Source organism: Mixophyes fleayi, chromosome 2, assembly GCF_038048845.1.
Source record: "Mixophyes fleayi isolate aMixFle1 chromosome 2, aMixFle1.hap1, whole genome shotgun sequence".
NCBI classification, from domain to species: domain Eukaryota; kingdom Metazoa; phylum Chordata; class Amphibia; order Anura; family Limnodynastidae; genus Mixophyes; species Mixophyes fleayi.
The window spans coordinates 5,303,221-5,328,063 of record NC_134403.1 but is presented as its reverse complement, the minus strand read 5'-3'; the positions used below and the strand labels follow the sequence as shown (position 1 = coordinate 5,328,063).

Below are 24,843 nucleotides of genomic sequence, written 5' to 3'. Positions count from 1 at the left end.
TTACCTTGTTGTCTTTCATACTAGCGTTGAACTGTTTTTGATGAATTATGCATTGAGCAGACAATTGCTCGTTAAATGTAAATCATTGCTCAGCCCAGAAATGTTGGTTTCCTTTGATTTCAGGCATTTTAACGTTGTGCTTTGTGTTTCAGATCTCAGTCCATGATAGCTTTAAATTCCTCTAAATTCATGGGAGCAATAAGAAGTTTCTTTGAGTGAGTATGAAATGCTTATATTTTAGTTTATTTGTTTTAATATGTTGGGATATGGAAAATGTTACAATTAGAGATTAGATTCTGTGATGATTTGTATGTAACTCTGAATCCGGACTTGGTTATCAATGTGTTTCATGTGTAGTGTCTGTAGAGTGTCCGGGGCTTGTGTGGTGTGAACTCAGAACACCCACTGATATTATTCATGTGTCTGATGTACAGATCCATCACTAATGTGACTCTGCCCTTAGGTGACAAGAGAATTAAGGAAAATTAGAGAAATGAATGGCACACAAGTACAAGCAAATAATGACCACTGTAAACTCGCTGCTGGGTACTAGAGGACCCCTAAACACTAACCCCGAAATATTCAGATATGAACCATGATGGTGAAATGCATTGTTACCCTGCCATTGCCCGGGACATTGTAACCCCTCCAGTCCATTACACTGTCCAGATGGCATCTCTTACAGGAAAAAGGCTGAGCATGCAGTCATTTGAGCTACTGTGACATCACTGGCCTTCTCCTGTGCATAAATGACCCAATCCACACAGTGAATGTCTGTCAAGCTGTCACTCTACACTCTGCCTTTTAGAGAAGCTCCTCCCTCCAAACATGGAATCTGTTGCAGAAAGGGGAGAGTGGAAACATAATGGCCGTTAGTTATTTTCATTATTTTTAGTTAAATTATTCCAGTTATTTTATTGTGTACTATGTAGCTTAATAATGCACCAATTTTTATACATATATATCCATTTCAAATAGTACATTTACTTGCTCTTTAATATAACAAAGCCAATGTGCTGGGCTAAATCATATACCTACAATAACTTGTGCGGATCTCCTCTATCCTTCATCACTCTGGGGGCAGTGCAGACTTTAAGGGTTCACTCTCATTGGCATTATCTGTCATATCCCTAGAATAACTTACATGCTGTGCTTTGATATTTCACCTTGTTTTTTCAGTCTGGACACATGGTCAATATTTAAGAGATGTTTAAGGTGTTATGGAGCAGGAAGGGAATTTTTTACATCTTAAAGGGCATGACTGATGGAAGCGCACCTAGGCACTATTAGCTAGAGAACTTGTGGTCAGGATTTTTCTGAACAAAAGACGAAACCGAACATGGTGGCTCTCTGGCTATATAACTTGGCATCAGAATTGTTCATACTAACTGCGTATCATTTTTTGTCTTGATATAAGAAAATTTGCAGCAATTTCCATATTTTTGTTTGATTGCAAAAATGTAGCTAAATTTGAGAATGACAAATAGATCCGAGCCATTTAACCATGATCAAGAGTCCATGTTTGATCTTAAATCGCTACATTTTACCCGATTTTGATGGTGAAATGGTAACAGCGAACTTTTAACACAGTAGTGTTCTCAGTTTGAATTAAAAAAAAATGAAAATACTTTTTATTGTTTACAAATCTTATTCAAATAGTGTTTACAAATAAAAATATAAAAAACCCACTAATTTTAATGCAAACTTCAGACATAAAATGCAAATTCGAAAATATGATCCACGAATTCGAGTTTGCAGTACGAACGGACATGTTTGTGGTCATTGATTTGATCACATTCAAATCTGTTCAAAATTTTCGAGCACCTCCACTTGTGACTCAAGTTCCAGCACTTTAGGAAGATCTTCTGTCAACCCTGTTAGTTTGGATAAGAATAATGCTTGGGGTCTCTGTTAAGCTGAAATCCACTGTAAAACTAACCAGGGGGGGCTCTTATTGAGTGGAGATCTCTATAACAGAGCTGCAGTGGAAACTAAGAATGCACAACGTATTTTACCGTTATCTAGAGCATTATCTATAACTTTCTGTTTGTGACTTCACTTCTCCTATCATCATCCAGACATATATTTTTTTTAATCAATGTTAATGTATATTATTATAGTTTTTTCTTTTATAGAATTTGCCATCCATTAGTGTCATGATGGTGAAATGTAGAAAACCTAATCCAGAGAAATCACTTACACTTATTATAGAGCGTTGTGTAATTCCCAATCCAAAGAGCTTTACGCGTTTTTTTCCTCCAAATTTTAATTAATCTTCAATAATAAACTACCATTGAACCTTATTCTGCTCTCAGTTTTAATGTCCGGAAGGAACAGACCAGATGCGGCGTGGATGTAGGTTGGAGCCATCCTGCCTCGGTGTGTGTGATCTGCTGTCTGCCGAATCGAGCCCTGTACAGCAAGGTGGGTCTTCAGTCAGCGTCTGGTAATTATTGGATTATGTCTCCGTAATGTTAGGGATTAAATCACTGAGGACTTATATCATCATATAAGGGACGAGACAGAGGCGGAGGCTTTTATTCATGGACCCTGGGATGCTTTGTATACCAGCGGCACCATCCTATCTTGGTAACTAATAACCAGTCTTGTTGGGGTACCACTTTCCTTACCATAGCATGGCTCAATGTTTATACAGAGGCTCTATACCCGAGTTTATACAGTGTTATAAGGAGTCACCTGTGTGCTATAAAGAGGTTTAATAATCGGTGTATCTTGGGTAACCGTATTCCATCGTTCCAGGAAATCCATGAATCCGAAATTCACGCTGTCAAGTTCAACCCAAACTCCAAGATGCTGGCTACCGGGGGAGCCGACCGGGTGGTTAAGATTTGGGACATAGCTGGAGGTGAGAATCTCGCGCCCTATTGGGCAGTCTCTGAGATGTGTTTTTAATGTTGGAGGTGATCCGTCAAATTTTTCTTTGACTCTCGACGTGCTGCCTAGCCCACAGATCAGTGGCGTATATCGGGTATTATGGGTATTTGGTGTCCTCTGTTCATTTAGCACACCCTGCCATGCATTGTATCGGACGTACAGCCCACTACATGCCATAGGGGACCTGGATATGAACTGTTCGGTGGTGCTGGCAGGGATATCTATATAAGAATTTGATCACAAGGATCACACTGATTATAGCGATATCGTATTACCGGTGTTATAAACCCTATTTATTTACACCTCATAAGAGTCACTTCCTGACCCCGGTGTGAATTACACTATTTGGCATAATTAGGGTTGGATGAGTCACTTTGATTTCCTGTGTCCGAGGTGCCAGAATTAGATTGCAAGCTTTGCTGAAAAGAAAAACTGTCAGAAACAGTTTTGACATAATGTAAAAATAAATAAGTTTGTGAATGTGTAAAATGACATTTCTGCAGTAACGCTCATACGGGGATCATACGTGTAATGTGTAAAGTAACATTGCTGCAGTAACGCTTATACGGGGATCATACGTGTAACGTGACATATTTGTTGAATGTATCTCTGTACAGGACAACTCCAGGACCAGCAGCTGCTGACAGGCAGTAATGGTGGGATCACTAGCATTGAATTTGACCCCTCAGTAAGTATGACGATAAAAATATGATGCACAAACTGTATTGGGGTGCAGATCCGTATTGTTGTAATACTGGCTGTATCCTGTAGGTGGCGACAGAGGGACATAGAACATGTTTGTAGGTTCAGGGATATTGTTAGTACTTTGACCCTATTTCAGGATTATTTGGATTTTTTTTGTGGGGGTACACATACTACTGGTTGCTGAAATGTTGAGTCAGGTATGTTGACATATGCACAGAGTGCACATTCATGTAACCTGTGTCACGAACACGCTCCCAGCTACCGTGACTTTGGGGTGTTTTCTGTATGAGGTCACGCACGATTCCAGCCTGCAGTTTCTCTCTACCTATGACACAGGTTATAGACCTACTGACTCGCCCCCACACAGCGCTCTCACACCCTAAACACTTCAGGATGGCCACCACCTATTGAATACGGACAATAGAACCCCAATATACTGTAACCACACTGGCACACAAGGCTTCTAGCTACCACAGGTTAACAAGGCCCCCACCAGCGAACAAAGGGTTAACTCTTCACACCTCCAGACTGTTACACAAATGTTAATACAAGCGCACTCTAAGCTTGTTAATCAAATGTATCAACAAATTACACACTGGCATTCAAAGGGTTAACTTGGTCGAGCTACATTCTTCCTAACAGGCTAATGTATTCGTTAGATTATCAAAGACGCAACATATTAAATTATACATTTAATATCCAAAAGTACAGGGCATTCAGATATAATTTTTTTTTAATAAAAAGTAATAAATTGACATAACATACACAAAAACAGTTTAAAATTAAATTAATTGAATTCAGAGCATAACTTACAAATAAGTGGTATATTCTGGCCAAGAGAAATTGGCTTGGAAGATGGACAGCTTATTTATGTGAATTGATTTACCAAAGTCTGATTTGCTGTATCTGGTCTCAGCCTTTTAAGATACTTCCACACCTTTTCTACCCTCAGGGGTTGTGGCCTGTGACACTTTTTTCAATCACCATTTGGATGTTGCCTGATTTACTCCCCAATTCTACTATGTGACCTAACTTTTCAGTGGAGCGTCACACAGATCCAATTTTATTATTAATAAATCCCCTAGGAACTCGTCCATCTTTTGATATCAAACACGTCTAAATACAGTGTACTCGTAGAGCTTATACCCATTTCCTTAACTTCTCTGTGGGGCAGAATTCTGAATTTGACATATGAGCTGCCCTTCATCATGTTATGGAGGTTGATCACTACTTTTATTGATTTTAAGTCTCATATTTTAAAACTGAATTCTATTTGTCTATATAAAGTATAGCCAAGTTGGCACATGGCCTCTGTGAGCCAGACACCATGCTGAGCGGTTCCTAAAAGTCTTTTCAGGTGTCAAACTCCATCCCAGGCCAGGGTATATCTCACAGCAGGGGCTCCTTGAAGCTGCCACAGGTGACACTCCTATCTTCTCACACTGTAACATATAACAGACTTTCTGTTCTGTTCCACTCACCCTCCATACAGGTAGAGGACCATAGATGATTGTTATGTATACAGTAAAAGGAAAACAACGGGACTTTACATAGTTCATTATCCTGATTGTTATTATGTACTGCAGTAATTGCAGGATAGGTCAGCGCAGTTATTGGGGATGAACTCCTTGACCGCTCAGTGGTTCGTAGAGACAAACTACACAGACAAATACTGCTGGAAGAGAACAGACGCCTGGATAGAAGATCATTTGTATTGTCTCTCTGTTTGTTTATAGGGTGTGCAGGTCCTGGCAGCATCGTTCGATGGATCCGCTCATCTGTGGCGACTGGGCAGTAGATCTAGTGTAAGTCACCTCTTATTGTGGCTGTAACGTCAGTCTCCTTCCAGCAGGGGGAGTAGTGTGCAGGAAGAGCTGACGATAGTAGTGGGATAAATGTTTAGTATCAGCTGGTGAGGAGCATTCTCCATATTATGGTAGTGACTAAGCCCTCTTTCTCTCTAGGAGTCTCTGACTGGGCACAAAGGGAAGGTAACAGCAGCCAGGTTTAAGATGTCTATGCATCGAGTGGTCACCTGCAGCATGGACAGGACGGTGAGGGAGTGGGATCTGAACAAGGGAGCCTGTAAGTGGCCTTGTAGGAAGTGATCATTTCCTTGACAGATACGTTTCTGTCTTTACCGTTTAGGAAGTCAAAGTTTGGTTCCAGGACATCACTCCTGGGTAAAGCAGGAGGCCTGGGTATTATTGATTGTGGTTTGCAGTCTCCTAGGTAACAAAAGCTCTGTTACATATTGGTGGATTTACACACCTGGAGCCTGATTCATGTCCGAACGCAATTTGCACATAAATTGCGTATTTTAAAAGCTCATGGAACTTGTGTGTAATGCCGACCATATTCAAATCTGTGCGATTTTCAAGATTATGTTTTGATTTGAGTTTGGGTGTAAGTGTGATCTGCCTATAGACTACTTGCCGTACGTAGATACACTGCAGTATACGCACAAGCGTATGTACAACAAAAGGTCACATGAGAACATATTAAACCTTTACTTGATAATAATACATTTTATATAAATATTTATTTTCAGATATAATTTTTTTTTTTTTACATTAATTGCATAAAGATGATTTCAATATGTGCAACTAATATAAACTATTTAAAATGCATCCAGTTCTGTGCTAGCTAGTGGCAAAATACGTAGTAATACTAAGACTCTGCTGTGTCATCACTATCGGTCATCATTTACACCTGCCTTGTAGGGAGTGCAGAAGATACTTACGGCAAACACAGGACTTGAATCTGCCGTATCGGCGTTGGCGCACCCTTACGGTACATGTCCTGTTTAAGCCCCGCCCCTTCCCTCCCCCTGTTCCTCCTCTAAAGTCGTGTCATCGGCGTTCAGTTCATGATTTGCATACAATTGCGTTCATCCATTTCTGGTTATGCGCAGAGCTGTTTACCGCAAGATACATTACGCAAACTATGTCTGAACATGTAGCAGGCCCGTGGTCTGTAAGGCCATAGCAACCATAACTTGCATGTTGTGCTTTATTATTTGAACTTTTTGCCTTATGTCCGGAACCCATTAGCCTAGGTGTCGTGTGTCTAGTTGTGGGGTCAGCCTCTTGCTGCTTTGGTGGAGAACAGAGATAATATTGCAGATAAATTAGCACTTTACTTTTTAGCAGAGCTGCAGTAAAGATTTGGGGTTATACTGAACAGTGTATTTTACTTTATGATTTATATGTGGACATATGTTTTATAATGCCATTCTTCTTGTGAATGGGGTGATGTTGGTATGGCAACAAAAACAAGTGTCTAGGTGCAGGGGTAGTAATTTTTTTTAGTTTAATTTTTTTCCAACATCCAAGTAACTGAGTTTTACATGACATTAAATAATGGATCACTCTGGTTCCTGCAAAATTCCTGTCTCTCATCACATGATCTCATCCTGCGAATCAGTCCGCGCTGATCGCCAATTGTTACATAATATGGAAGCATTTTGAAAAACAGCGCTTGTTAATATCGCACTAACTACAATTATTGCAACGGTCACCTGTATTTTTTCCTACTTTGCGATACAGACTCCGGATTTAATTTTGTTATTCCAGAGGGTACGGCTAAATATTGCTAAAATGCTCTTTATTTATAATAGGCTCCTCATATATTTATCAGAGGAAGAAGTTTGCTATATCCATGAGGTGTGATGACATGTAGCAGTGCGTGACTTTTAGTGTGTTGGGTTTTCAGATGTGCATGCGCTGTTTACATTTATAGAAATAATGTCACACACACACACACACACACACACACACCCAAGACTGGAAGTTAAACTGCAGGTTTCATGTTGTCCTTCAGTTTATCTTGTAGGAAGAAGACTGTAAGTGTTTCATCCCTCTCGTCTATCCAGGTGTCCGGAGTATCCCGGTCCCTTCATACTGCAGCGATGTTGTGTGCTTAGATTCCTATATGATCAGCGGCCACCACGACAAGAAAATTCGGTTCTGGGACAGCAGGTAACGGAACTGCGGACAGCGTCTGTCACCTTTTATTCAGTAATAAATGTCACATGACCTCAATACCAAACTCAGACTCTAACTGCAGCTTTAGAATTTCTCCCCTTGTTTTGAACCTTGCTGAAACCCTTAAAGGGTAACTCTGATCAAGATTGATGATGCCCACTTCAAATCCCAGTGATGTTTTAAAATGCCACTTTTTCCTGAAATTTCATATTGAAGATTCAGAAACACATTGTTGCTGCATTTTGACAGATAGTTTTGTAAGTAACAAAACAAAAAATGATACTCTCCTTAGCAACATCTGTAACCATGAAATGAATCATTGCAACCCAGTTTGTTTCCACGATTATAAATGTTGCGATGGAAGTTAAGTTTTCATCAAGCTGTTTGTAGAATTTTGGTTAGTAGTATTTTGGTTTTCAACAGATCATTTCAGGCAGAAGTGCTATTTCCAATGTCAAGACTAATTCCAGTAAGTTGTAGTACACAGCATAATGGTTGTATGTACGCAGCATTTCTGAGTGGAGTTACTCTCTGATAATGGCCGTTTTGTTGGTGCCAGTCGGCAATGATTCTCTGTTATTAGTTTATTTCAGACATTTTTAAGTTCTGTCATTTTCTGCATTTGACAGGTCTGAATTCTGTATGCAAGAGGTGACCCTGGAGGAGAAAATCACCTCTCTGTGCATAGACCAGGACCAGACGCAGCTCCTGAGCTGTTCTCGGGATGACGCGCTCCGCCTGATTGACCTGCGCATGGGAAACACTTGCCAAGTTTTCAGGTACCGTCTTCACATTGGTCCCAAATGTCCCGTCCTCTCTCCGAAGCATTAGTGTATGTGTTTTGTTATTATTAAAATGTCTGTTAGTTGTGCAAAATATTTAACACTTAGTTAAGACCCAAATGTCGCCACATTGCGCAGTAGGGAGCAGAAGGATCGGTAGCGCGTGTAGCTCATCACGCGGTTATGTAAAATAATGTGTATTCTAACTCTCGCTCTTTCCTTTGTAGAGATGATGGATTTAAATGTGGATGTGACTGGACCAAAGCGATATTGAGGTAAGCACCAGGGCCGTAACTAGGGCTGTGCGATAGGGGCGACTACCCAGGGCGCAACGCTGAAGGGGGGCGCAGTTTAGGAATATTTTGGGCTCATTTGGTTAAAATTGGGGGCTAGGGGGCGGGATTTGACTTTCTCGCCCCAGGCGCTAGAATTTTAAGTTACGGCTCTGGTAAGCACCGTGACCAGCGTCAGCCGGGCGTGATAATCCTGCCGCCGTGTATGGGTTATATCATGTGATCGGTGTACACTGCACTTGGCAGAATTACAGGGAATAATGAGCCTTTAAGAGAGATCTCTATGCAGTGGAAGAAATTATAGTTCCCTGTCCTGAAGAACTTACATTCTAAGTAATATATTAGGGCCCATCTAGTCTGTCCACATATTAACCTATGGTAACCTCAAACTCTATTTAATTCTTATTTATTAGTAAGGATATCCTAATGTCTATCCCAAGCATGTTTAATCTGCTTCACTGTATTATCCTCTACCACCTCTGATGGAGGCTATTCCACGTATCCACTACCCTTTCTGTGAAGTAGTTGGTGTGTCTCGTGTATCTCCTGGGTGTATCTCCTGTGTGTGTCTCCCGTGTGTCTCGTGTATCCCCTGGGTGTGTCTCCCATGTGTGTCTGGTGTATCCCCTGGGTGTGTCTCCCGTTTGCGTTTTGTGTATCTCCTGTGTGTGTCTCCCATGTGTGTCTCCCGTTTGTCTCATATATCTCCTGGGTGTGTCTCCCGTGTGCGTCTCCTGTATCTCCTGTGTGTGTCTCCCGTGTGCGTCTTGTGTATCTCCTGGGTGTGTCTCCAATGTGTGTCTTGTGTATCTCCTGGGTGTGTCTCCCGTGTGCGTCCCATGTATCTCCTGGGTGTGTCTCCCGTGTGCATCTCCCGTGTGCGTCTCATGTATCTCCTGGGTGTGTCTCCCATGTGTGTCTCCTGTGTGCGTCTTGTGTATCTCCTGGGTGTGTCTCCCGTATATCTCTTGGGTGTGTCTCCCATGTGTGTCTCGTGTATCTCTTGGGTGTATCTCCTGGGTGTGTCTCCCATGTGCGTCTTGTGTGTCTCCCATGTGTGTCTCCCGTTTGTCTCATGTATCTCCTGGGTGTGTCTCCCGTGTGCGTCTTGTGTATCTCCTGTGTGTGTCTCGTGTATCTCCTGGGTGTGTCTCCCGTGTGCGTCTTGTGTATCTCCTGGGTGTGTCTCCCGTGTGCGTCCCATGTATTTCCTGGGTGTGTCTCCCGTGTGCATCTCCCGTGTGCGTCTCATGTATCTCCTGGGTGTGTCTCCCATGTGTGTCTCGTGTATCTCTTGGGTGTATCTCCTGTGTGTGTCTCCCATGTGCGTCTTGTGTGTCTCCCATGTGTGTCTCCCGTTTGTCTCATGTATCTCCTGGGTGTGTCTCCCGTGTGCGTCTTATGTATCTCCTGGGTGTGTCTCCCGTGTGCGTCTTGTGTATCTCCTGTGTGTGTCTCGTGTATCTCCTGTGTGTGTCTCGTGTATCTCCTGTGTGTGTCTCCCGTGTGTGTCTCATGTATCTCCTGGGTGTGTCTCCCGTGTGCGTCTCATGTATCTCCTGGGTGTGTCTCCCATGTGTGTGTCCTGTGTGCGTCTTGTGTATCTCCTGGGTGTGTCTCCCGTGTGTGTCTTGTGTATCTCCTGGGTGTGTCTCCCGTGTGCGTCTCATGTATCTCCTGGGTGTGTCTCCCGTGTGTGTCTTGTGTATCTCCTGGGTGTGTCTCCCGTGTGCGTCTCATGTATCTCCTGGGTGTGTCTCCCGTGTGTGTCTTGTGTATCTCCTGGGTGTGTCTCCTGTGTGCGTCTCATGTATCTCCTGGGTGTGTCTCCCGTGTGTGTCTTGTGTATCTCCTGGGTGTGTCTCCCGTGTGCGTCTCATGTATCTCCTGGGTGTGTCTCCCGTGTGTGTCTTGTGTATCTCCTGGGTGTGTCTCCTGTGTGCGTCTCATGTATCTCCTGGGTGTGTCTCCCGTGTGCGTCTCATGTATCTCCTGGGTGTGTCTCCCGTGTGCGTCTCATGTATCTCCTGGGTGTGTCTCCCATGTGTGTCTCCTGTGTGCGTCTTGTGTATCTCCTGGGTGTGTCTCCCGTGTGCGTCTTGTGTATCTCCTGGGTGTGTCTCCCGTGTGTGTCTTGTGTATCTCCTGGGTGTGTCTCCTGTGTGCGTCTCATGTATCTCCTGGGTGTGTCTCCCGTGTGCGTCTCATGTATCTCCTGGGTGTGTCTCCCGTGTGCGTCTCATGTATCTCCTGGGTGTGTCTCCCGTGTGCGTCTCATGTATCTCCTGGGTGTGTCTCCCATGTGTGTCTCATGTATCTCCTGGGTGTGTCTCCCATGTGTGTCTCATGTATCTCCTGGGTGTGTCTCCCATGTGTGTCTCATGTATCTCCTGGGTGTGTCTCCCATGTGCGTCTCATGTATCTCCTGGGTGTGTCTCCTGTGTGCGTCTTGTGTATCTCCTGGGTGTGTCTCCCATGTGTGTCTCATATATCTCCGGGGTGCCTGACACCCTAACCTTGACAGTTAGGTTAGATACAACCTCTAAAATAAGTTAACTAAAGATGGGCGTCCGCTCTATTCTCGGAGAGCCCGGAACTGGCACAGATCCTGTACACACCTTATCTATCAGGCACTATAGTCCTGTACAGATACAATGTATCCACAATATCTCCGCATAACCAATGATAACTGTCCCCAGAAGCCTGTGCTGGATCCTGTCCTGGTACGTTCTGTATTCTGGGTACAATGTGTCTATCACACCTCACACCAGTAATGAAACTTGTGTTTATCCTTTTGATCCGGTAAATCCCGGCTGAGATCGCGGTATCACTGATCTCTCCTGGTCTCCATCACACATGGCCGTCCGTGTACCTGCGCAGCACAGCAGGGGTTAATAACTGGCTCTTTCTTCCACACAAGACCACACACCTGTACCTCAGAGTTTTTTCTTATGTCTCTTTGTGTTGATAGTTTATTTACATCCCTCCAGGAAATGTATAATGCTGTGAATAACATTTATTATTTATTTATGAAGCACATTCTGCAGCACATAGTGAGTGATACATACCGGGCATTATTAGTAACATCTGCATACATAGAGCTAACAGTCTAAAGGAAAAGGGATAGAAGCACAATGTGGGGAATCCTCATCCTTTATGTGATGGTAGAGGAGGGGGGCGGAGAAGTGGGTAAGGGGTGTAATACAGGTATTGAGTTTTGGGGTTAATAAGGTTGGTTAAAAGTGTTTAGAAGGAGCTGACTCAGTTTGTACCTTACGATCTGCAGGAGGGTTATGGTGAAGGGAGTTCAGCAACTGCGATGAGGGGAGAGGAGATCAGTGAGTGGGATTTGGCAGTGTAGAGGGGTCCGGGGGGAAGGGGGGTAGTGTTTTGTGAAGGAATTCGTCCATAAGAACAGGGTGGGAGCGAGGACAGGTGTAATGTGAATCTGTTGGTGGATAGAATATTATGGAGCATTTCAGGGGGAGAGAAACAAACTGAATATGTTGAGTAAACAGTGTCAGAAAGAATCAGAAACACCCGACTCCATAAAGTAGTAAAAATATTTATTATTAGATATGAGAAACAAAGTTTAGATGTTCAGATCTGTTTTCAAAGTTGTCCAGGAACAAGTTCCATTCTATATACAGAACTTCAAGCTGCAAATAACTAATAAATGTAACATTGTACACGATGGCCGACCTGTCTCCCTGCGTTGTAATACAAGTACATTGATCATAAGATACAGTGTTCAGTCCTAATTCACTCTGGGGTATCTTGCTGGAGTCTGAGCCTCTGGTGTCGCGGCATCTGGTGTCGTGGCGTGTGGCGTCTGGTATCGTGGCGTCTGGTATCGTGGCGTCTGGTGTCGTGGTGTCTGGTGTCGTGGTGTCTGGTGTCGTGGTGTCTGGTATCGTGGCGTCTGGTGTTGTGGCGTCTGGTGTCGTGGTGTCTGGTGTCGTGGTGTCTGGTATCGTGGCGTCTGGTGTTGTGGCGTCTGGTGTCGTGGTGTCTGGTGTGCGGTTTGGAGGGATGCAGCCGCTGTGCGCTATTCCCAGAGTAGATGCGGGTATTGTAGCAGGAGGTGATTTCATGCTTCCAGGTATTATTTTTAGGTAAATGCTGAGTAAGTGCTCGGAGCAGAAGGACAGTGCGGTAAAGAGCAGGAAAAGTCAAAATATATCCAAAGATAACAATAACTGTAATTTAAAATAGGGACTGCAGGGAGAAGCTGTGATAAGTTTTGCAGGAAAAAAAAGTACTCAAAACTATTGGCCAACCACACGCTGAGCCCCGATACTTACACCTCCGCTCGTGCCCACTGCGCAGACTGGCACATGGTACAGCCAGATCTCCATGCCACTCTGCCCTGTCCCTGTCTTTATCCAAATATTATAGTGTGTGCAGTGTGGCACTCTGCCCTGTCCCTGTCTTTATCCTGATAATATAATGTGTGTAGTGTGGCACTCTGCCTTGTCCCTGTCTTTATCCAGATAGTATAATGTGTGCAGTGTGGCACTCTGCCTTGTCCCTGTCTTTACCAGATAGTATAATGTGTGTAGTGTGGCACTCTGTCCTGACCCTGTCTTTATCCAGATAGTATAATGTGTGTAGTGTGGCACTCTGTCCTGTCCCTGTCTTTATCCAGATAGTATAATGTGTGCAGTGTGGCACTCTGCCCTGTCCCTGTCTTTATCCTGATAATATAATGTGTGCAGTGTGGCACTCTGTCCTGACCCTGTCTTTATCCAGATAGTATAATGTGTGCAGTGTGGCACTCTGCCCTGTCCCTGTCTTTATTGCACTGCTGTCATTCTTTCTGTATCTGCTCAGTGGTTTCTCTTGTTCCCGCAGCCCGGACGGCAGTTACTGTATTGCCGGCTCCTCGGATGGCACCGTCTTCATATGGAACGCACGGACCGGGCGGCTGGAGAGGAGTCTGAGCGGGGAGCACAGGTGGGAATAGTGTCAGGACATTAATAACGATAATAATGTACATTATTTTATTCTTTAATTTATCGGCAGCCTCATTACTTCTGTTAATGATGTTTGAGCAGGGCGATCATTTCTACTTTTATTTTAAAGGGCAGCATATTTTTTGTACAGGGGCATTAATGATATTATTAATATTATGTTTAGTACTTTGTGATGGACTTTGTTTAGCTGGGAAGTACTCGTAGGAAGGCTCAGGTTTACACTTGGCTCAGGTTTACCCTTGGTTCAGGTTTACACTTGGTTCAGGTTTACACTTGGTTCAGGTTTACACTTGGCTCAGGTTTACACTTGGCTCAGGTTTACACTTGGCTCAGGTTTACACTTACTCAGGTTTACCCTTGGCTCAGGTTTACCCTTGGCTCAGGTTTACCCTTGGCTCAGGTTTACCCTTGGCTCAGGTTTACCCTTGGCTCAGGTTTACCCTTGGCTCAGGTTTACACTTGGCTCAGGTTTACCCTTGGCTCAGGTTTACCCTTGGCTCAGGTTTACACTTGGTTCAGGTTTACCCTTGGCTCAGGTTTACCCTTGGCTCAGGTTTACACTTGGTTCAGGTTTACCCTTGGCTCAGGTTTACCCTTGGCTCAGGTTTACCCTTGGCTCAGGTTTACCCTTGGCTCAGGTTTACCCTTGGCTCAGGTTTACACTTGGTTCAGGTTTACCCTTGACTCAGGTTTACACTTGGCTCAGGTTTACCCTTGGCTCAGGTTTACCCTTGACTCAGGTTTACCCTTGGCTCAGGTTTACACTTGGTTCAGGTTTACCCTTGGCTCAGGTTTACCCTTGGCTCAGGTTTACACTTGGTTCAGGTTTACCCTTGACTCAGGTTTACCCTTGGCTCAGGTTTACACTTGGTTCAGGTTTACACTTGGTTCAGGTTTACCCTTGACTCAGGTTTACCCTTGACTCAGGTTTACCCTTGGCTCAGGTTTACACTTGGTTCAGGTTTACCCTTGGCTCAGGTTTACCCTTGGCTCAGGTTTACCCTTGGCTCAGGTTTACACTTGGTTCAGGTTTACCCTTGACTCAGGTTTACACTTGGCTCAGGTTTACCCTTGGCTCAGGTTTACCCTTGACTCAGGTTTACCCTTGGCTCAGGTTTACACTTGGTTCAGGTTTACCCTTGGCTCAGGTTTACCCTTGGCTCAGGTTTACACTTGGTTCAGGTTTACCCTTGACTCAGGTTTACCCTTGGCTCAGGTTTACACTTGGTTCAGGTTTACACTTGGTTCAGGTTTACCCTTGACTCAGGTTTACCCTTGACTCAGGTTTACCCTTGGCTCAGGTTTACACTTGGTTCAGGTTTACCCTTGACTCAGGTTTACCCTTGACTCAGGTTTACCCTTGGCTCAGGTTTACCCTTGGCTCACGTTTACACTTGGCTCACGTTTACACTTGGCTCAGGTTTACACTTGGCTCAGGTTTACACTTGGTTCAGGTTTACACTTGGTTCAGGTTTACACTTGGTTCAGGTTTACCATTAAATATCTATGGAGCTTGAAGCGGAAAACTTGGCAACTTTAACACCCTTCTCATCAGTGATCTCTGATATAGACGCAATGCTCCCTTCATCCAGCAGAGTGCGCCAAATCTACAGGCTTTTCCTATGTTCGGCACCATGTCGGTTCTTGCTATTTGTGACACTCCTGCTGCCTGTAATGGTTCTGGAATGTTTCACACAACTGGTTGAATGATCTTTGTACATCTGTATATTTAGCTTAAGGCTTTTTTGAAAAAAGAAATATGAATTTTGAAAGAGAGAAAATAATGTTGCACGGCTGACGCAGAATGTATATTTGTGTGTCTGTATATGTATATATATATATATATATATATATATATATATATATATAATATAATGTGTGTTGTGTGTGTGTGTATTATTTTATTGTTTGTTAATAATTTATTTTTATTTTTAATAATATTTTTAATATTTTTTACAATCAAGCTTTTTAAAACAAATTTTAAATTCGATCTGCGAATCCGTCTTTGCTCGAAGTTCATCTCTTGCTATTAAAAGCGGCTAAGCTGCATCAACTTGAGCTCGAACCTGTTTGAGTTTTTAGAATTTATCCTGTTTCTCTTTTTTTTCTTCTAAACAGTCGAGAATTTTGAAGTGTTTCTTTACTGATTTTAGCATCCAGCTCGTTCATCCCTCCTCCGAGCATTTAGCTTTCCTTCACTTGTTTTGTATTAAGGATTAAGTCATCATGTACATGTTGATTTGATTTATAATTTTGATCAAAATTAACTGTTGTTAGAATTAGAAAAATTGCAGAAAGAATTTAGATTCCCTTCATGAAGCAACTTAGAGACTATTCCTGTAATTAAACACCTTTATACCGTTCCCTAGCCTCGTACATAATAAATAGAATTGTACTGATGTATTTTTATACTTTGTGTCTTCACACAGTGCGTCAGTGAATGCCGTGGCGTGGTCAATATCCGGGGATTATGTGGTCAGCGTGGATCGCGGGAAGAAAGCGGTCCTCTGGAGCGAGTACTGAATCTTTTCTGTTTTTCTGCACACTGCACCAAAGGAGAGACTGGTGGATTGTTACAGAAACTAAAACATATAGTACCACAAGGACACAACTTCCTGTGACCAGGACACCCGTTGTCTGCCCATGTGCCTTTGTCCAGGGGAATAACGAAACATTTGTGGGCTCCCATGTATGTGAAGCAGACAATTTCTCACCTTTTCCGGCTTACTGAAGCTCCCTCAACTGATCAGTCTGTGGCTGTTTTTAAAGTAACCAATAGCAAGCAGGCCACTCTTTTGACCAATTGCATGCTTCCATTTTGGTACCATGACAACACCCGCAGCCTGATCACTAAAGGGAGCTTCAGTAAGCTGACGAAAGGGAGAGATTGCCGGCATCTCCACTGCTGCTGAGTTGGACTTTGACAGGGGAGACGGCGTCCCCAACTGTGGGTCTCATAGCAGCGGCACCCACACCCCTGGGACACAACTTCCTGTTCCCCATCATCCTAAGGGAGATAGATATTGTCAGTATTTGCTGTTCTTCAGAATTATCCCGGTTATTTGGGATCCTGATTCTTCGTGTCCAGAGAAATCTGTGCGGTGGTTTTGTTTGTTTTTTCTCCCACGTCTATAGGTACCAGGTGTAATAACACACATAACACTTAGCTGACCTGTATAATATCCCGGTGTGATGTCACAGCTTGCCCTATTATAGGACTGTCACTATTTTATCTCTGTAATATCCACTTCTCTGACAATGGACAGACGAACGGTGGTTTCATGTGTATTATCCATGGTAATGGTGCTATGTGAACTCATTTATTTACAGTCATCATTGTTAGCGGTTTTATCCTCGGTACAAGTGTAATTCTTGGTATAACCCTTAATATTTATTCCGATAATCCTTCCTTTACGGAAACATGTTTTTCTGACACCGCTATAAGTCGCTGAGTGTCCTGGTTGGGACAAGTCTGTGACTGCGGAAACTCCCTCCAGCTGCTGAGGATCCGGCGTCGGCCGTTCCCTATCTAATATTATATCTGTAGCTGCGCATCCGCCCGTACACGATCTATACTCCTCCACGTCAGCTGAAGTATCCCCTCTGTTCTCCCGCTACATATACCCACCTCTGTCTATCGTTTATACCACACAATGTGTACAATAATCCCCGATCTTTCTGTATACAAACGATCATATAGACATAACTGCCCCCAGCACTCAGTACTGCTCCATGCAGGGTTAATGCCCTCATGCTGGCGATGCCATGCCCAGGAGAGTACCACTGTGCCCATCAGCATCCAGCATGACGTCCCTTCCAGTGTTACATTTATTAGGGCCATGTTTACTAAGTGCCATGTTACAATGAGATCTCACATGTAAAGTGATGAATGCCATAGAGACGGTTACAGATGTATTATTTGGATTAAGAGCAGATGGAGACACGTCTAATGTAAGTCTTCCTGTGCTAGATTAATCATAGTAATGTATGCTGGTTATATAAGAGAAAAGCTGTTTATCACATGCACATATTAATGTGGCAGTATGTCAGTTCTGTCTTCCATGGATGATGCATTTTATGTTATTTCTGTTTATTCATTCTAAAATAACAGCGTTCACCCTTCTAGATATATTATGGGGGGTCCCATCCCTTCCCCCGTATCTAGCACTATGGGGGGGACTCATACTTTCCCCTCCCCCATGTCTAGCGGTATGTGGGGGTCTCATAGCTTCCCCCCATATCTAGCACTATGGGTGGGGGGGGGGTTTGTTCCCCTCCTCCCCCGTGTCTATCATTATAGGGGGTCCCATCCCTTATCTATCATAACAGAGGGGGTCACATTACGGAGTAGTGAGCGTCTCACGGGTTGGACCAGGGATGTGAGAAACCATAATGTCATATACCCAGTCCGGGGACATTTACTGTGATAAGATCACATTCCCTAGAGGAAAAGATTCCGGGCTGAACGTAACTGTTATATTCCCGAACCCCCGAGAGTTGCGCTGTTGGCGTTGGTCGATGTTCCCAGCATCTCCTACCACATGTCCAAAGCACAGAACTCCGTGGTGTTTACAGTCACTATGAATGTATTGGGATCGTTCTAGGTCTTTGTTTTCCTTATTATTTTTCTGTGTCCGTATAACAAAACTGTTCTTACAATTGCTGGTTAATTGTAATGTTTGTTTAACCTCTAAATGTTCTTACTCAAATATTTTAATGTTTTGAATTTTTTTTTTTTAATCTTTCAAAGAAAAATAAACTTATAAAGTTAAATGTTGGTGTTTTTACCACATGCTTGGTATGAATTGAGTAAATCTTGATGTTATGGTTTTTATTAGAGAAGTTCACAGACCCCCGTGTTTTGGTTTTGGATCTGGATTTTTTTTTTTAGAAAAATAGCTAAAATCACATAATTTTGCTTTTTTTTTTTTGTTCCTACGTTATTATTAACCTCAATAACGCTAATTTCCAGTCATTTGCAGTAAATTTTGCCCACCTCACAGGTCACAATATTATTTTCATACACTTTCGGACAAATACTGCAGAGAGCTGGCTGGATGGTAAGCGACAGAGCAATGACTCACACACACAGCAGTTTACAGCACATCTAGGAAACATTATCACACAGCAGTGGCAGCAAAGGAATGTGGTGCAAGATGTAATTGTCCTTGAGCCCTCCCAAAGACCCTTATGTAAGATGTTGAATAGGATATGTACAGTTTAACAAACCAAGCAATCCAGCGACAAGCAGTGCCACTTTTGTGGCTGAAGTGCTTGGTTTGTTTGGGCCCCACAAAACAAGCTAACAATAGCTTAGCTGCCTTAAGCCCAACTGTCAATAAACTCTACATTATTTAACCATTTCTGCTCGTGCTGCATCTTTAATCTCCTTCTCCTCTGTGGACACCTCTCTCTCATCCCTCAAGAACTACCAAACTTATGTAGACACAGGATTGGATATTACAACTGGAGTGGCATTAGATCTGCTTCAGACAGACTGTGACACGGAACATGTGGGCAGCATGGAATCCGTCATGTTGGAATACGCTGCATTGAACAGAGATTTAAATTAATATATAGATACAGTTAAGGAGGCCGTACTTAAGTTAAAACGTGACCCACCAGATGAGATCCCGGATGTAAGAGAGCTTGTACACGAGAGATACACTGCGCTTCAGAAGAATAATACAGAGGAGACCCTGAGGATGATAAATATGTCCAGTTTAAAGAACAGCTAAGAGACCTGAGAACACAAATGGGTCACCGGCCCCTCAGATTAAGCTTTGGAAGATAGAGACGAGGAGATCGCTGTCACCCAGAGCACTTATAACACAGCTGGAGATGGTGAAACCAGTGAAAAACAACGTATGTGGTCACACATACGAGAGAGAAGCAATTGAAAGTCTGATTGAAAACTAACTTCAGAAGGATAAATCCGCCAGGTGTCCAATAAATTGTCTGTGATCACTCTGACATGAGTATATCGGATCTTGTTCCAGATAATGCACTAAAAAGAGTCATTGAAATTCACAGCAAAAAACAAGGTCATCACTGAGCTTCGAATCGGCTCCAATTCACAAATAATTTTAATATAGTTAGGTACCTTTGACGTAAAGTGTAGATTACAAAGACTTTGTGCAATACTGATGAAACAGCAGCAAAGTGGAAGGTAATACATATACAGGTCTATTTAGACATCCAGGCTTACACTACTTCTGCAAGCAACGTTGTTCTTTGTTAATAAAACTTGTCTTTATACTGTTCAAAAAAATTAATAAAAATCCTCCACAATTCTTTGGATGTTGATAGTTGATGGTAGGATCAGGTGGAGTTACAGCAGAGGTGTCACTAATTCTGGTCAATTCTTTTACAGTCGACAAGACCAGATGTCAAAATGTTGTACTGAGTTATCTGCATCATCAATGGATGTCTTTGAGTTTTGCAAAGAACACACAACAGTATATAGCACATGTAGGTAACAGTGGCACACATCGGAAGCTGAAAGGAAAAGTAATGTAAGATGGAATTGTCCTTGGCCCCTCCCACCCACCCTTATGTTGGATCTTGAAAAGGACATGCACACTTTAACAAACCAAGCACTTCAGCGACAAGGAGTGCACTTTTCTGGCTGATGTTCTTGGTTTGTTTGGGCCCCCACAAAACATGTAACAGTGGGCTTAAGGCACCTAATTTAACAGTGCTGTTAATGAACTCTACAAGATGCAAAATGTTGTCATCATCCTCAGCCTCATCCTCGCCCTCATCAGTGTGTACGTCAGCCTCGCACATTATTAATTCATCACCGCTGGAATCCACCATTACAGAAGTCTCTGTATTTTGATGTAATTGGCGGGAAAGGTCTTCCTCATGGAAATTGTAGTTAATTTATATGAACATCATCTTTTCCACATTTTGAGGAAGTAGCCTCCTACGCCGATCCCAGACAAGGTTCCCGGATGTGCTGAAAGCTCTTTCTGAGTACACACTGGAGGGTGGGCAGCTTAGGCAGTGCAAAGCGAGTTGGTACATGGGTCACCAAATTCCTTTTTTTCCCCTCCCACTATGTAAAGGGACTGTCTGATGTGTCTATTTCTATGCTGTTTTAAAATAATCCTCCACCATCCTGTGGATGTTGAAATTAGGATCAGATGGAGTTACGGCAAAGGTGTCAAGTTTTTTGGTCAAATCTTTTAGACCAGACCAGATGTCAAAATGTTGTGCTGTGTCATCTGCATCATCCCTGGGTCTCTTGGGAAAGCTAAGTTTCCTAGCAGCAGTTGAGTTAGAAACTGAAGGAGGAGACACCGTCCTGTCATGTAACACTTGAGCTGTCATCTTCTCAATCAAATCTTACATACAATAGCGCTTCCATTTCTGCTCATAAAATGATCGTATGTGGAACCCCTTGTCTTAGAGGATACTTCTTTATCATATGGACCTGGTCAATTCTTCAACAGGACTCATATAACATAAAAATAAACAAACAACAATACATAGGGTACATGTAACATCAAGGGTTTGAGGGATGTCCACCACCACTATATTACAATCCTTTATCCTGAATGGTGATTATAAATAACAAGGTTGGGGATCCACCAGTGATATTCCTCCATGTATAATCCCTTTAGGGCAGACCTGTCCAACCTGCGGCCCTCCAGATGTTGTGAAACTACAAGTCCCAGCATGCCCTTCAGCTATCAACTGGTTGTCTACTGGCAAAGCATGCTGGGGCTTGTAGTTTCACAACACCTGGAGGGCCGCAGGTTGGACAGGCCTGCTTTAGGGTATCTGCTTACAAGAAAAAACTCAGCACTCCCATCCTTTAGTCAGATAACAGGATCTCAGTAATAAGTTCATAAACCGCTGCAGCTGCGATCCACACTTACTTACACCGATATCCGCAATCTACCAACGCGTTTCAACCCTTTGTCCGAGGGTCTTTTTCAAGGTACGGTCCTATAAACAAATCTTTTGTCTTTAAATAGTCCACTAATTAATGAAATGTCCATATGTAAAAGCTAACACGGAGTGTTCTAAAATGATCGCCACTCCCACTATTCCATGTCTCATCTTCATATCGAGGCTTGGAGAATGAAAACTTTATCAGTCTTCGCACTCTCTTTGACATCAACACTGATAATTATATATTGTGTCCGTGGTCTCAGTGATATATATCATATAAAAATAAAGACTCACCAGCGCACAGAGTGGAATATAGTCCGATAACCACCGAGATCTGATTGCGCCTCCTGTCGCATACTGCTTCTGTACTGTGGCTGCTCCGGTTGGACAGTCTCCTGCGCTATATACACCCGGAGCAGATATACTCAGGAGGTACCGGTAGGTGGCACCGTTATTTTCATCACCCCCCCTGCTGCTAGGCAACTGCTCTACTCTAGACTTGCCTGTGAATAAACAGGGCTGAAGCCTCGTCTTTCCCTCAGGCTGATCGCCAAGGACCATCGAGCTCTTTGTCTATGGATATTGAGCTAGATCCCCAGATTCAAGCGGTAATGAATAGTATCTTGGAGGGGCTGAAGACGACTTTCTACCAAGAGCTATCAAAAGTGGTCAGTGAGTTCAGAACTGAGTTAAATTCCTTGGGTAACAGGACGGACGCTCTGGAATCAAAAACGGATGATATTTGCCGCTCTAATTCTGCTTTCGATAAAGAACTCTCCCGTCTGCGTGACGAAGTTGAAAGTTTGAAAGAAAGACAGGAAGATTCTAAAAACCAATCTCACTTTGTTAAAACGTTAGATCAAGATGAACGTTATACAATAAAATATCAGTGCACTGATAACAATCTTACTCTGCTATCTAATGCATACAAAAAGTCATTAATTAGGATGTTACTTGGGAATACCATCGATCATTCCCATAAAAAACATACAATGTTAATCAGGTCCCTCGAAGAATGTTTGAATGTAGAATATCTCCAAAAGAAACAGTTATGTAACAGTGTGAAGTGCTGGATGTTTAAGCCATAGTGTTACCATCTCCACAATGAATACAATCTTGTAAATAGGCTCAAACACTCTGGCTCCCGGCCGTATCAATGTTACTTGTAACTGATGTTATGCCTTTTACCGTAATCTGGGTAGCGATCAAGCTACCCAGATATTTTTGAAGGGAATGGACGGGTCATAGATCCAGTACAGGAAAGTAACAGTTTTATCTACCCATATTGTATGAGAGATTGTGTAACTGCTAACTTTCTTATTAATGGGAGTGGATATATCGTGCCTATTACGGATGGTAACATCCTAATTAATGACTTTTTGTATGCATTAGATAGCAGAGTAAGATTGTTATCAGTGCACTGATATTTTATTGCATCACATTGTTTTAAATAAATAATCTTTGATATATTCCATGTGGATTCATTATTGGACGTAGTCCTAAGTTTCAACGCTGTTATACACACTCACTATTGCAGATATTACCTTGTCTGAGGTACTGAGGGGGCCTTCTTCGATCCCGCCACCACCTGGGCCAACATAATTGTTATTCCGAAACCGGGAAAGGACCATTCTTTATGTGCCAGCTATAGACCAATCTCGTTACTCAATGTTGATCTAAAAATATTTGCTAAGATCTTGGCCTCTAGGCTGAATCCGTTTCTCCCTGCCCTCATCCATGCAGACCAAGTGGGTTTCATCCCAGGGCGTCAAGCCCCTGATAATACGAGAAGGATCATTGACTTGATTCATACGGTTCATAGTGATAACCTTCCCTCTCTCCTCATGGCGCTCGACGCTGAAAAAGCGTTTAACTGCATCTCTTGCTCCTTCATGGAGGGGGTGCTCCGAGAAATGGGATTCACAGATAGATTTCTGACAGGTATTCTAGCCCTCTACCGTTCCCCTTCAGCTACTGTTTCTGCTAATGGTCTGACCTCAATGTCTTTCCCGATTATGAATGGCACACGCCAAGGTTGCCCCCTCTCGCCACTTATATTTGCTCTTACTATAGAACTATTGGCCGCAAGGATTCTGTCTCTCTAGGCCCCCCTCCACTTGTAGAAAATACTAAAAAATTCAGCAGTTATAGACTGTACAATATAAATTGAAATGGACAAAGGCAGTTTGGTTTCAGTCTCTATAGCCCTACCACTCCACTTGTAGTTAAATAGAAAAAAAGCAGCCTGCATAGACTGAAAAATATAAAAAATAAATGGACCAAGGTAGTTTGGTGGCTGTCTATGTTCCCCCCCTCCACCCTCCACTTGTAGTTGAATAGAAAAAAAGCAGCCTGCATAGACTGAACCATATAAAAAATAAATGGACCAAGGTAGTTTGGTGGCTGTCTATGACCCCCTGCCCTCCACTTGTAGTTGAATAGAAAAAAAGCAGCCTGCATAGACTAAACAATATTAAAAATAAATGGACCAAGGTGGTTTGGTGGCTGTTTATGACACCTTCCCCCCCCCTGCCCTCCACTTGTAGTTGACTAGAAAAAAAGCTGCCTGCATAGACTGTAGAATTAGAATATAAATAGAAATTGAGAAAGGCAATTTGGTATCTGTCTGTATCATCCTCATCAACATCATCATTAGTGCCCTTGTCGCCTACACAAATCTCCCCCTCATCCTCTTCTAATTCAAAAGTGGCATCCTCAATTGGTGTATCACCGGCTACACTCGGGCTGTTAAGGCACACATTAGCAGAACTGCTGAAAGGACCCTTCCTTATGGGTACACTAACAGAATGCTCACGATTACAGATACTACTGGTGGATGGACTCTCCACAGGGATTGGTGTCATTTCTGATTCTGAGCATACATTATCCTCTAATGCCTTACTGTTTCCTTGCAGCTCAGTTTTCACGCATAACAGTAGTTGTGCACCACTTTTAGACTCCAAATTAGTTGGTCTTGCTTGCTCATGAGTGACCTTACAAGAAGAAGGCTCAGTAACATTTTTAGATCTGGCAGTAATAGAGAAAGGTGAAGGCATCATTCTTTCTTTGCCACTGTGTATATAGAATGGCATGTTGGCAATTTTGTTTTTATCGGCAGTTAACTTTTCCTCAGTTACACGTCTTTTTCGCTTCAACACGGTAACTTTTTTTTGGGGTGTGTGTTTTTTTCCCTGATTTCAAAAGACTATGTACTTTTACATAGGCTTTACCAGATGACGTACTGGGAACACTACCATCAGGACTGGTGCCAGCACCTGCTTGCTGATTCTGCTGATATGTGGAC

The 24,843-nt window shown here is 42.9% G+C and overlaps 1 protein-coding gene across 1 annotated transcript; it reads left to right on the top strand.

Moving 5' to 3' along the window:
* The first annotated feature begins 39 nt into the window (after window positions 1-39).
* ATG16L2 (autophagy related 16 like 2) lies at window positions 40-18,374 on the top strand. Its single transcript, XM_075198334.1, has 11 exons — window positions 40-215; window positions 2,316-2,424; window positions 2,761-2,866; window positions 3,513-3,583; window positions 5,337-5,405; window positions 5,565-5,685; window positions 7,475-7,580; window positions 8,216-8,365; window positions 8,596-8,643; window positions 13,516-13,617; window positions 16,067-18,374. The coding sequence occupies exons 1-11, from the start codon at window positions 163-165 to the stop codon at window positions 16,158-16,160; spliced, it is 1,029 nt and encodes a 342-aa protein (XP_075054435.1). The 5' UTR covers window positions 40-162; the 3' UTR covers window positions 16,161-18,374.
* The last annotated feature ends 6,469 nt before the right edge of the window (window positions 18,375-24,843 follow it).

Coding starts and splice junctions, on each gene's coding strand:
- ATG16L2 (XM_075198334.1), top strand. CDS start 163: ATGATAGCTTTAAATTCCTCTAAATTCATGGGAGCAATAAGAAGTTTC. Junction 2,425..2,760: donor ATCGAGCCCTGTACAGCAAG/GTGGGTCTTCAG, acceptor CCATCGTTCCAG/GAAATCCATGAATCCGAAAT. Junction 7,581..8,215: donor ATTCGGTTCTGGGACAGCAG/GTAACGGAACTG, acceptor TGCATTTGACAG/GTCTGAATTCTGTATGCAAG.